At 54.2% G+C, this 12,148-nt stretch overlaps 1 protein-coding gene across 1 annotated transcript in view; it reads right to left on the minus strand.

The window, feature by feature from the left end:
- Positions 1-435: 435 nt before the first annotated feature.
- Positions 436-12,148, minus strand: part of LOC137317329 (calsyntenin-3-like) — a gene marked incomplete at its 3' end in the record, with an annotated part of 60,885 nt that continues 49,172 nt past the window's right edge. Inside the window, exons 6-9 of the mRNA XM_067980741.1 lie at positions 8,555-8,763; positions 5,405-5,554; positions 923-1,108; positions 436-696 (exon numbers count right to left, since the gene is read on the minus strand). Coding sequence (XP_067836842.1) covers positions 436-696; positions 923-1,108; positions 5,405-5,554; positions 8,555-8,763 — 806 coding nt within the window. The remainder of the gene's footprint in view (positions 697-922; positions 1,109-5,404; positions 5,555-8,554; positions 8,764-12,148) is intronic.

The following is a 12,148-nucleotide window of genomic DNA, read 5'->3' on the forward strand; positions in this document are numbered from 1 at the left end:
TAGAGAGAGAGAGAGGGAGAGGGAGGGAGAGAGGGAGAGGGAGATAGAGAGCGAGAGGGAGATCGAGAGGGAGAGGGAGAGAGAGACAGAGAGAGAGAGAGGGAGAGGGAGAGAGAGAGAAGGGACAATGTTGAGTTTGTGTTTCTCTATCCATCGATGCCTAAACCCGTTCACCCTCCTCCCTCTCCTCGTGACCCGGCTCCCCCTCGCTTCGCCCCGGCCGACGGTGCGGCAGCTATCCGACTGCGGCAGGCATCGCCGCCGAGCCTCGGCATCCCCCTCACCGGGGACCTCCGCCCTCCCCTCCCAGCCGGGGCGGGTGGGAGTTGACCGCGGAGCGATCGGCCGGGGGGGCTTGTCCGTTCCCTCCCTCTCCCTAACCCCTCCGCGCCCCACCCCCTGCCACCTCACTCCCGCCAAGGCCCCCTCGCTCACCTGCTCTCATGGTGTGGCAGACGACCGCCTCTTCCGCCTTGTGGGCCTTCGCGCCGCTGGGCCCGTGCTTGAGCCAGAGGGCGAGGGTGAAATGGTCGTCCAGCCCCGGCCGCAGGGCGGTGTCGGGGACGCTGACCCTCTGCGTCCCGTTGAACCAGTAGATCTGGCTGGTGTCCTGGCTGTAGTAGGTGGACAGGCCGCTGGTCCAGTTGGAGAGAGGGCCGGGGGCCGGCAGCAGGTCGATCTCCCCGGGTACGGCCCCTGGAGATGGGGGGGGGCGAGAGAGGGGGAGAGGTTACAGGTTGGAGGTGGCCACTAGGCCCGAGACGGAGCCTGGGCCTTTCCTGCCCGGTTTGGGGGGGGGGCCCAGTCCCCGCACACACCGGGCGGAATCAGGTTAGAACGCGCCACTAGGCCCGAGACGGAGCCTGGGCCTTTCCTGCTCCGTGTGAGGGGGAGAGAGAGAGAGAGAGAGGGGGGGACTCACCGCACAGCTTGCGTAGGGCCCTCTCGGAGTAGTTGTCCCGGTCGCAGCCTTTGGCAACGTGGTTGGTCTGGAGCTCGACGCTGGCTTGGACGTTCCAGACGGGCTCCTCGCAGATCTCCAGGTGGATTCGGGGGAAGAGAGGTTTGGAGCCCGATCCTGGGACGTACTCAATCCGTTTACTCCAACCTGGGAGAGCAGGGGGAGGGAGGGAGGAGATCACGAGAAACCAGGAACAGGGTTAGATACGGAGTAAAGCTCACTCTACACCGTCCCGTCATCACTCCCAGGGCAGGTACAGCGTTAGATACAGAGTAAAGCTCCCTCTACACTGTCCCGTCATCACTCCCAGGGCAGGTACGGGGTTAGATACAGAGTAAAGCTCACTCTACACCGTCCCGTCATCACTCCCAGGGCAGGTACAGGGTTAGATACAGAGCAAAGCTCACTCTACACTGTCCCGTCATCACTCCCAGGGCAGGTACGGGGTTAGATACAGAGTAAAGCTCACTCCACACCGTCCCGTCATCACTCCAGGTCAGGTACGGGGTTAGATACAGAGTAAAGCTCACTCTACACTGTCCCGTCAAACACTCCCAGGGCAGGTACAGGGGTAGATACAGAGTAAAGCTCCCTCTACACTGTCCCATCAAACACTCCCAGGGGCAGGTACAGGGTTAGATACAGAGTAAAGCTCCCTCTCCACTGTCCCGTCAAACACTCCCAGGGCAGGTACAGGGTTAGATACAGAGTAAAGCTCCCTCTACACTGTCCCGTCATCACTCCCAGGGGCAGGTACGGGGTTAGATACAGAGTAAAGCTCACTCTACACTGTCCCGTCATCACTCCCAGGGCAGGTACGGGGTTAGATACAGAGTAAAGCTCCCTCTACACTGTCCCGTCATCACTCCAGGGCAGGTACGGGGTTAGATACAGAGTAAAGCTCACTCGACACCGTCCCGTCATCACTCCCAGGTCAGGTACGGGGTTAGATACAGAGTAAAGCTCACTCTACACTGTCCCGTCAAACACTCCCAGGGCAGGTACAGGGGTAGATACAGAGTAAAGCTCCCTCTACACTGTCCCATCAAACACTCCCAGGGCAGGTACAGGGTTAGATACAGAGTAAAGCTCCCTCTACACTGTCCCGTCAAACACTCCCAGGGCAGGTACAGGGTTAGATACAGAGTAAAGCTCCCTCTACACCGTCCCATCAAACACTCCCAGGGTCAGGTACAGCGTTAGATACAGAGTAAAGCTCCCTCTACACTGTCCCATCAAACACTCCCAGGGGCAGGTACAGGGTTAGATACAGAGTAAAGCTCCCTCTACACTGTCCCATCAAACACTCCCAGGGCAGGTACAGGGTTCGATACAGAGTAAAGCTCCCTCTACACTGTCCCGTCAAACACTCCCAGGGCAGGTACAGGGTTAGATACAGAGTAAAGCTCCCTCTACACCGTCCCATCAAACACTCCCAGGGCAGGTACAGGATTAGATACAGAGTAAAGCTCCCTCTACACTGTCCCATCAAACACTCCCAGGGCAGGTACAGGGTTAGATACAGAGTAAAGCTCCCTCTACACTGTCCCATCAAACACTCCCAGGGTCAGGTACAGCGTTAGATACAGAGTAAAGCTCCCTCTACACTGTCCCATCAAACACTCCCAGGGTCAGGTACAGGGTTAGATACAGAGTAAAGCTCCCTCTACACTGTCCCATCAAACACTCCCAGGGCAGTTACAGGGTTAGATACAGAGTAAAGCTCCCTCTACACCGTCCCATCAAACACTCCCAGGGTCAGGTACAGCGTTAGATACAGAGTAAAGCTCCCTCTACACTGTCCCATCAAACACTCCCAGGGCAGGTACAGGGTTAGATACAGAGTAAAGCTCCCTCTACACCGTCCCGTCAAACACTCCCAGGGCAGGTACAGGGTTAGATACAGAGTAAAGCTCCCTCTACACTGTCCCATCAAACACTCCCAGGGCAGGTACAGGGTTAGATACAGAGTAAAGCTCCCTCTACACTGTCCCATCAAACACTCCCAGGGCAGGTACAGGGTTAGATACAGAGTAAAGCTCCCTCCACACTGTCCCATCAAACACTCCCAGGGCAGGTACAGGGTTAGATATAGAGTAAAGCTCCCTCTACACTGTCCCATCAAACACTCCCAGGGGCAGGTACAGGGTTAGATACAGAGTAAAGCTCCCTCTACACCGTCCCGTCAAACACTCCCAGGGCAGGTACAGGGTCAGATACAGAGTAAAGCTCCCTCTACACTGTCCCGTCAAACACTCCCAGGGGCAGGTACAGGGTTAGATACAGAGTAAAGCTCCCTCTACACTGTCCCGTCAAACAGTCCCAGGGCAGGTACAGGGTTAGATACAGAGTAAAGCTCCCTCTACACTGTCCCGTCAAACACTCCCAGGGCAGGTACAGGGTTAGATACAGAGTAAAGCTCCCTCTACACTGTCCCGTCAAACACTCCCAGGGCAGGTACAGGGTTAGATACAGAGTAAAGCTCCCTCTGCACTGTCCCATCAAACACTCCCAGGGCAGGTACAGGGTTAGATACAGAGTAAAGCTCCCTCTACACTGTCCCATCAAACACTCCCAGGGGCAGGTACAGGGTTAGATACAGAGTAAAGCTCCCTCTACACTGTCCCATCAAACACTCCCAGGGCAGGTACAGGGTTAGATACAGAGTAAAGCTCCCTCTACACTGTCCCATCAAACACTCCCAGGGTCAGGTACAGGGTTAGATACAGAGTAAAGCTCCCTCTACACTGTCCCATCAAACACTCCCAGGGCAGGTACAGGGTTAGATACAGAGTAAAGCTCCCTCTACACTGTCCCATCAAACACTCCCAGGGTCAGGTACAGGGTTAGATACAGAGTAAAGCTCCCTCTACACCGTCCCATCAAACACTCCCAGGGCAGGTACAGGGTTAGATACAGAGTAAAGCTCCCTCTACACCGTTCCATCAAACACTCCCAGGGCAGGTACAGGGTTAGATACAGAGTAAAGCTCCCTCTACACTGTCCCATCAAACACTCCCAGGGCAGGTACAGGGTTAGATACAGAGTAAAGCTCCCTCTGCACCGTCCCGTCAAACACTCCCAGGGTCAGGTACAGGGTGAGATACAGAGTAAAGCTCCCTCTACACCGTCCCATCAAACACTCCCAGGGCAGGTACAGGGTTAGATACAGAGTAAAGCTCCCTCTACACTGTCCCATCAAACACTCCCAGGGCAGGTACAGGGTTAGATACAGAGTAAAGCTCCCTCTACACTGTCCCATCAAACACTCCCAGGGGCAGGTACAGGGTTAGATACAGAGTAAAGCTCCCTCTACACCGTCCCATCAAACACTCCCAGGGGCAGGTACAGGGTTAGATACAGAGTAAAGCTCCCTCTACACTGTCCCGTCAAACACTCCCAGGGCAGGTACAGGGTTAGATACAGAGTAAAGCTCCCTCTACACTGTCCCGTCAAACACTCCCAGGGGCAGGTACAGGGTTAGATACAGAGTAAAGCTCCCTCTACACTGTCCCGTCAAACACTCCCAGGGCAGGTACAGGGTTAGATACAGAGTAAAGCTCCCTCTACATTGTCCCGTCAAACACTCCCAGGGCAGGTACAGGGTTAGATACAGAGTAAAGCTCCCTCTACACTGTCCCATCAAACACTCCCAGGGCAGGTACAGGGTTAGATACAGAGTAAAGCTCCCTCTACACTGTCCCATCAAACACTCCCAGGGCAGGTACAGGGTTAGATACAGAGTAAAGCTCCCTCTACACTGTCCCGTCAATCACTCCCAGGGCAGGGACAGGGTTAGATACAGAGTAAAGCTCCCTCTACACTGTCCCGTCAATCACTCCCAGGGCAGGGACAGGGTTAGATACAGAGTAAAGCTCCCTCTACACTGTCCCATCAAACACTCCCAGGGCAGGTACAGGGTTAGATACAGAGTAAAGCTCCCTCTACACTGTCCCATCAAACACTCCCAGGGCAGGTACAGGGTGAGATACAGAGTAAAGCTCCCTCTACACTGTCCCATCAAACACTCCCAGGGCAGGTACAGGGTTAGTTACAGAGTAAAGCTCCCTCTACACCGTCCCATCAAACACTCCCAGGGCAGGTACAGGGTTAGATACAGAGTAAAGCTCCCTCTACACTGTCCCGTCAATCACTCCCAGGGCAGGGACAGGGTTAGATACAGAGTAAAGCTCCCTCTACACTGTCCCATCAAACACTCCCAGGGCAGGTACAGGGTTAGATACAGAGTAAAGCTCCCTCTACACTGTCCCGTCAAACACTCCCAGGGGCAGGTACAGGGTTAGATACAGAGTAAAGCTCCCTCTACACCGTCCCATCAAACACTCCCAGGGGCAGGTACGGGGTTAGATTCGGAGTTTCGGAGTGGGATGGAGGACACTCGCCCGCGACGGGCCTGCCCCCCATGGTCGAACGGCCTCTCACCCAGCCAGGCGGGCCTACAGGTAGGCTTGACCTCCACCTCCACCTGGGTGTCCTCGGAGGCTCGCTTCTTGCCGCAGTCGTAGGCCGTGACGGTGAAGGAGAATCTTGTCTGTTTCTTGACGTCTAGTTTCTCCGTGTTTCTGATGTTTCCTGGTTTGGGGGGGGAGGGAGAGAGAGAGAGAGAGAGAGAGTTAGAGAGACATGGAGTGAGGGCTTGGTTCCGATTGACCAATCTCTCGCTCGTCTCACACCCGTGTCTGAGCGTGAGAGCCCTCCCCTCCTCGTGTCATCCTCGTGTCTGAGTGTGAGGCCCCCCTCGTGTCTCGGGTGTCCTGATTCCGATACCCTGGTCCTGAGTGTGAGACCCTGGTGTCTGAGTGTGAGACCCTGGTGTCTGAGTGTGAGACCCTAGTGTCTGAGTGTGAGACCCTGGTGTCTGAGTGTGAGACCCCGGTGTCTGAGTGTGAGATCCCGGTGTCTGAGTGCGAGACCCTAGTGTCTGAGTGTGAGACCCTGGTGTCTGAGTGTGAGACCCCGGTGTCTGAGTGTGAGATCCCGGTGTCTGAGTGCGAGACCCTAGTGTCTGAGTGCGAGACACCGGTGTCTGAGTGTGAGACCCTCGTGTCTGAGTGTGAGACCCTGGTGTCTGAGTGTGAGACCCTGGTGTCCGAGTGTGAGACCCTGGTGTCTGAGTGCGAGACCCTAGTGTCTGAGTGTGAGACCCTGGTGTCTGAGTGTGAGACCCCGGTGTCTGAGTGTGAGACCCTGGTGTCTGAGTGTGAGACCCTGGTGTCTGAGTGTGAGATCCTGGTGTCTGAGTGTGAGACCCTGGTGTCTGAGTGTGAGACCCTGGTGTCTGAGTGTGAGACCCTAGTGTCTGAGTGTGAGACCCTAGTGTCTGAGTGTGAGACCCTAGTGTCTGAGTGCGAGACCCCGGTGTCTGAGTGCGAGACCCTGGTGTCTGAGTGTGAGACCCTAGTGTCTGAGTGTGAGACCCTGGTGTCTGAGTGTGAGACCCTGGTGTCTGAGTGTGAGACCCTAGTGTCTGAGTGTGAGACCCTGGTGTCTGAGTGTGAGACCCTAGTGTCTGAGTGTGAGACCCTGGTGTCTGAGTGTGAGACCCGAGTGTCTGAGTGTGAGACCCTAGTGTCTGAGTGTGAGACCCGAGTGTCTGAGTGTGAGACCCTGGTGTCTGAGTGTGAGACCCTAGTGTCTGAGTGTGAGACCCTAGTGTCTGAGTGCGAGACCCTGGTGTCTGAGTGTGAGACCCCGGTGTCTGAGTGTGAGACCCTAGTGTCTGAGTGTGAGACCCCGGTGTCTGAGTGTGAGACCCTAGTGTCTGAGTGTGAGACCCCGGTGTCTGAGTGTGAGACCCTGGTGTCTGAGTGTGAGACCCTAGTGTCTGAGTGTGAGACCCTGGTGTCTGAGTGTGAGACCCTGGTGTCTGAGTGTGAGACCCTGGTGTCTGAGTGTGAGACCCTAGTGTCTGAGTGTGAGACCCTAGTGTCTGAGTGCGAGACCCTGGTATATGAGTGTGAGACCCTAGTGTCTGAGTGTGAGACCCCGGTGTCTGAGTGTGAGACCCTGGTGTCTGAGTGTGAGACCCTGGTGTCTGAGTGTGAGACCCTGGTGTCTGAGTGTGAGACCCTGGTGTCTGAGTGTGAGACCCTGGTGTCTGAGTGTGAGACCCTAGTGTCTGAGTGTGAGACCCTGGTGTCTGAGTGTGAGACCCCGGTGTCTGAGTGTGAGATCCTGGTGTCTGAGTGTGAGACCCTAGTGTCTGAGTGTGAGACCCTAGTGTCTGAGTGTGAGACCCTGGTGTCTGAGTGTGAGACCCTGGTTTCTGAGTGTGAGACCCTAGTGTCTGAGTGTGAGACCCGAGTGTCTGAGTGTGAGACCCTGGTGTCTGAGTGTGAGACCCTAGTGTCTGAGTGTGAGACCCTAGTGTCTGAGTGTGAGACCCTGGTGTCTGAGTGTGAGACCCTAGTGTCTGAGTGTGAGACCCCGGTGTCTGAGTGTGAGACCCCGGTGTCTGAGTGTGAGATCCCGGTGTCTGAGTGTGAGACCCTGGTGTCTGAGTGTGAGACCCTAGTGTCTGAGTGTGAGACCCTGGTGTCTGAGTGTGAGACCCTGGTGTCTGAGTGTGAGACCCTGGTGTCTGAGTGTGAGACCCTAGTGTCTGAGTGCGAGACCCTGGTATCTGAGTGTGAGACCCTAGTGTCTGAGTGTGAGACCCTGGTGTCTGAGTGTGAGACCCTGGTGTCTGAGTGTGAGATCCTGGTGTCTGAGTGTGAGACCCTAGTGTCTGCGTGTGAGACCCAAGTGTCTGAGTGTGAGACCCTAGTGTCTGAGTGTGAGACCCTAGTGTCTGAGTGTGAGACCCTGGTGTCTGAGTGTGAGACCCTAGTGTCTGAGTGTGAGACCCTAGTGTCTGAGTGTGAGACCCTGGTGTCTGAGTGTGAGACCCTGGTGTCTGAGTGTGAGACCCTGGTGTCTGAGTGTGAGACCCTAGTGTCTGAATGTGAGACCCTGGTGTCTGAGTGTGAGACCCGAGTGTCTGAGTGTGAGACCCTGGTGTCTGAGTGTGAGACCCTGGTGTCTGAGTGTGAGACCCTGGTGTCTGAGTGTGAGACCCTAGTGTCTGAGTGTGAGACCCTGGTGTCTGAGTGTGAGACCCCGGTGTCTGAGTGTGAGACCCTGGTGTCTGAGTGTGAGACCCTAGTGTCTGAGTGTGAGACCCTGGTGTCTGAGTGTGAGATCCCGGTGTCTGAGTGCGAGACCCTGGTGTCTGAGTGTGAGACCCCGGTGTCTGAGTGTGAGACCCCGGTGTCTGAGTGTGAGACCCTGGTGTCTGAGTGTGAGACCCGAGTGTCTGAGTGTGAGACCCTAGTGTCTGAGTGTGAGACCCTGGTGTCTGAGTGTGAGCCCCTGGTGTCTGAGTGTGAGCCCCTGGTGTCTGAGTGTGAGACCCTGGTGTCTGAGTGTGAGCCCCTGGTGTCTGAGTGTGAGACACTGGTGTCTGAGTGTGAGACCCGAGTGTCTGAGTGTGAGACCCTAGTGTCTGAGTGTGAGACCCTGGTGTCTGAGTGTGAGCCCCTGGTGTCTGAGTGTGAGACCCTGGTGTCTGAGTGTGAGACACGGCCCGTGTACCATCGTTATCGATCACGAAGGGCACCTCCGGTGTGAGAATCTGGTAGAAGCAGATCTGACTGTACTGAGGGGAGCAGTCCCCGTCCACCGCCTCCACCTTCACCATCTGCTCGTAAAGCCTCCCCTCGGTCACCGACACCTGGTACAACTTCTCCACAAACACTGGTGCAAACTCGTTCACATCGTTCACACGTACGTGGACAATCGCCCTGCAAGGCAGCAAGAAGCCAGTCAGAACCAGGGGGCTGGGGGAGGGAGAGAGGGGGAGGGAGAGAGAGAGAGAGGGAGGGAGAGAGAGAGAGGGGGGGGAGAGGAAGAGAGAGAGGGGGGAGAGGAAGAGAGAGAGGGAGAGAGGGGGAGAGAGAGAGAGAGGGGGGAGAGGAAGAGAGAGAGGGAGAGAGGGGGAGAGAGAGGAGAGGCGAAGGGGAGGGACAGGGAGAGGGAGAGAGAGAGACAGAGACAAACAGACAAGCGTACCCCCACTTTATACCCAGTGTCAACATCGAGCACTCCCACGGCAGGTACAATACAGAGCTCCCTCCACACTACAATACAGAGCTCCCTCCACACTACAATACAGAGCTCCCTCTACACTACAATACAGAGCTCCCTCTACACTACAATACAGAGCTCCCTCCACACTACAATACAGAGCTCCCTCCACACTACAATACAGAGCTCCCTCCACACTACAATACAGAGCTCCCTCCACACTACAATACAGAGCTCCCTCTACACTACAATACAGAGCTCCCTCTACACTACAATACAGAGCTCCCTCTACACTACAATACAGAGCTCCCTCCACACTACAATACAGAGCTCCCTCTACACTACAATACAGAGCTCCCTCTACACTACAATACAGAGCTCCCTCTACACTACAATACAGAGCTCCCTCTACACTACAATACAGAGCTCCCTCCACACTACAATACAGAGCTCCCTCTACACTACAATACAGAGCTCCCTCCACACTACAATACAGAGCTCCCTCCACACTACAATACAGAGCTCCCTCTACACTACAATACAGAGCTCCCTCTACACTACAATACAGAGCTCCCTCTACACTACAATACAGAGCTCCCTCTACACCACAATACAGAGCTCCCTCTACACTACAATACAGAGCTCCCTCTACACCACAATACAGAGCTCCCTCTACACTACAATACAGAGCTCCCTCTACACTACAATACAGAGCTCCCTCTACACTACAATACAGAGCTCCCTCCACACTACAATACAGAGCTCCCTCCACACTACAATACAGAGCTCCCTCCACACGACAATACAGAGCTCCCTCCACACTACAATACAGAGCTCCCTCCGCACTACAATACAGAGCTCCCTCCACACCACAATACAGAGCTCCCTCCACACTACAATACAGAGCTCCCTCCGACACTACGATACAGAGCTCCCTCCACACTACAATACAGAGCTCCCTCCGCACGACAATACAGAGCTCCCTCCACACAATACAGAGCTCCCTCTACACTACAATACAGAGCTCCCTCTACACTACAATACAGAGCTCCCTCTACACTACAATACAGAGCTCCCTCTACACTACAATACAGAGCTCCCTCCACACTACAATACAGAGCTCCCTCCACACTACAATACAGAGCTCCCTCCGCACTACAATACAGAGCTCCCTCCGCACTACAATACAGAGCTCCCTCCACACTACAATACAGAGCTCCCTCTACACTACAATACAGAGCTCCCTCTACACGACAATACAGAGCTCCCTCCACACTACAATACAGAGCTCCCTCCACATTACAATACAGAGCTCCCTCCACACTACAATACAGAGCTCCCTCTACACTACAATACAGAGCTCCCTCCACACTACAATACAGAGCTCCCTCCACACTACAATACAGAGCTCCCTCCACACTACAATACAGAGCTCCCTCCACACTACAATACAGAGCTCCCTCCACACTACAATACTGAGCTCCCTCTACACTACAATACAGAGCTCCCTCCACACTACAATACAGAGCTCCCTCCACACTACAATACAGAGCTCCCTCCACACTACAATACAGAGCTCCCTCCGCACTACAATACAGAGCTCCCTCGACACTACAATACAGAGCTCCCTCCACACTACAATACAGAGCTCCCTCTACACTACAATACAGAGCTCCCTCCACACTACAATACAGAGCTCCCTCTACACCACAATACAGAGCTCCCTCTACACTACAATACAGAGCTCCCTCCACACTACAATACAGAGCTCCCTCTACACTACAATACAGAGCTCCCTCCACACCACAATACAGAGCTCCCTCTAGACTACAATACAGAGCTCCCTCTACACCACAATACAGAGCTCCCTCCAGACTACAATACAGAGCTCCCTCCACACTACAATACAGACCTCCCTCCACTCTACAATACAGAGCTCCCTCTACACTACAATACAGAGCTCACTCGACACTACAACACAGAGCTCCCTCTACACCACAATACAGAGCTCCCTCCACACTACAATACAGAGCTCCCTCTACACTACAATACAGAGCTCCCTCCACACTACAATACAGAGCTCCCTCCACACTACAATACAGAGCTCCCTCCACACTACAATACAGAGCTCCCTCTACACTACAATACAGAGCTCCCTCCACACTACAATACAGAGCTCCCTCCACACTACAATACAGAGCTCCCTCTACACAATACAGAGCTCCCTCTACACTACAATACAGAGCTCCCTCTACACTACAATACAGAGCTCCCTCTACACTACAATACAGAGCTCACTCTACACTACAATACAGAGCTCCCTCCACACTACAATACAGAGCTCCCTCCACACTACAATACAGAGCTCCCTCTACACTACAATACAGAGCTCCCTCCACACTACAATTCAGAGCTCCCTCTACACTACAATACAGAGCTCCCTCGACACTACAATACAGAGCTCCCTCCACACTACAATACAGAGCTCCCTCTACACTACAATACAGAGCTCCCTCTACACTACAATACAGAGCTCCCTCTACACTACAATACAGAGCTCCCTCTACACTACAATACAGAGCTCCCTCTACACTACAATACAGAGCTCCCTCCACACTACAATACAGAGCTCCCTCTACACTACAATACAGAGCTCCCTCCACACTACAATACAGAGCTCCCTCCACACTACAATACAGAGCTCCCTCCACAGTACAATACAGAGCTCCCTCTACACTACAATACAGAGCTCCCTCTACACTACAATACAGAGCTCCCTCCGCAGTACAATACAGAGCTCCCTCTACACTACAATACAGAGCTCCCTCTACACTACAATACAGAGCTCCCTCTACACTACAATACAGAGCTCCCTCCACACCACAATACAGAGCTCCCTCGACACTACAATACAGAGCTCCCTCTACACTACAATACAGAGCTCCCTCCACACTACAATACAGAGCTCCCTCCACACTACAATACAGAGCTCCCTCCACAGCACAATACAGAGCTCCCTCTACACTACAATACAGAGCTCCCTCTACACTACAATACAGAGCTCCCTCTACACTACAATACAGAGCTCCCTCTACACTACAA

This window comes from Heptranchias perlo, unplaced genomic scaffold (genome assembly GCF_035084215.1).
Source record: "Heptranchias perlo isolate sHepPer1 unplaced genomic scaffold, sHepPer1.hap1 HAP1_SCAFFOLD_607, whole genome shotgun sequence".
Lineage (NCBI taxonomy): Eukaryota > Metazoa > Chordata > Chondrichthyes > Hexanchiformes > Hexanchidae > Heptranchias > Heptranchias perlo.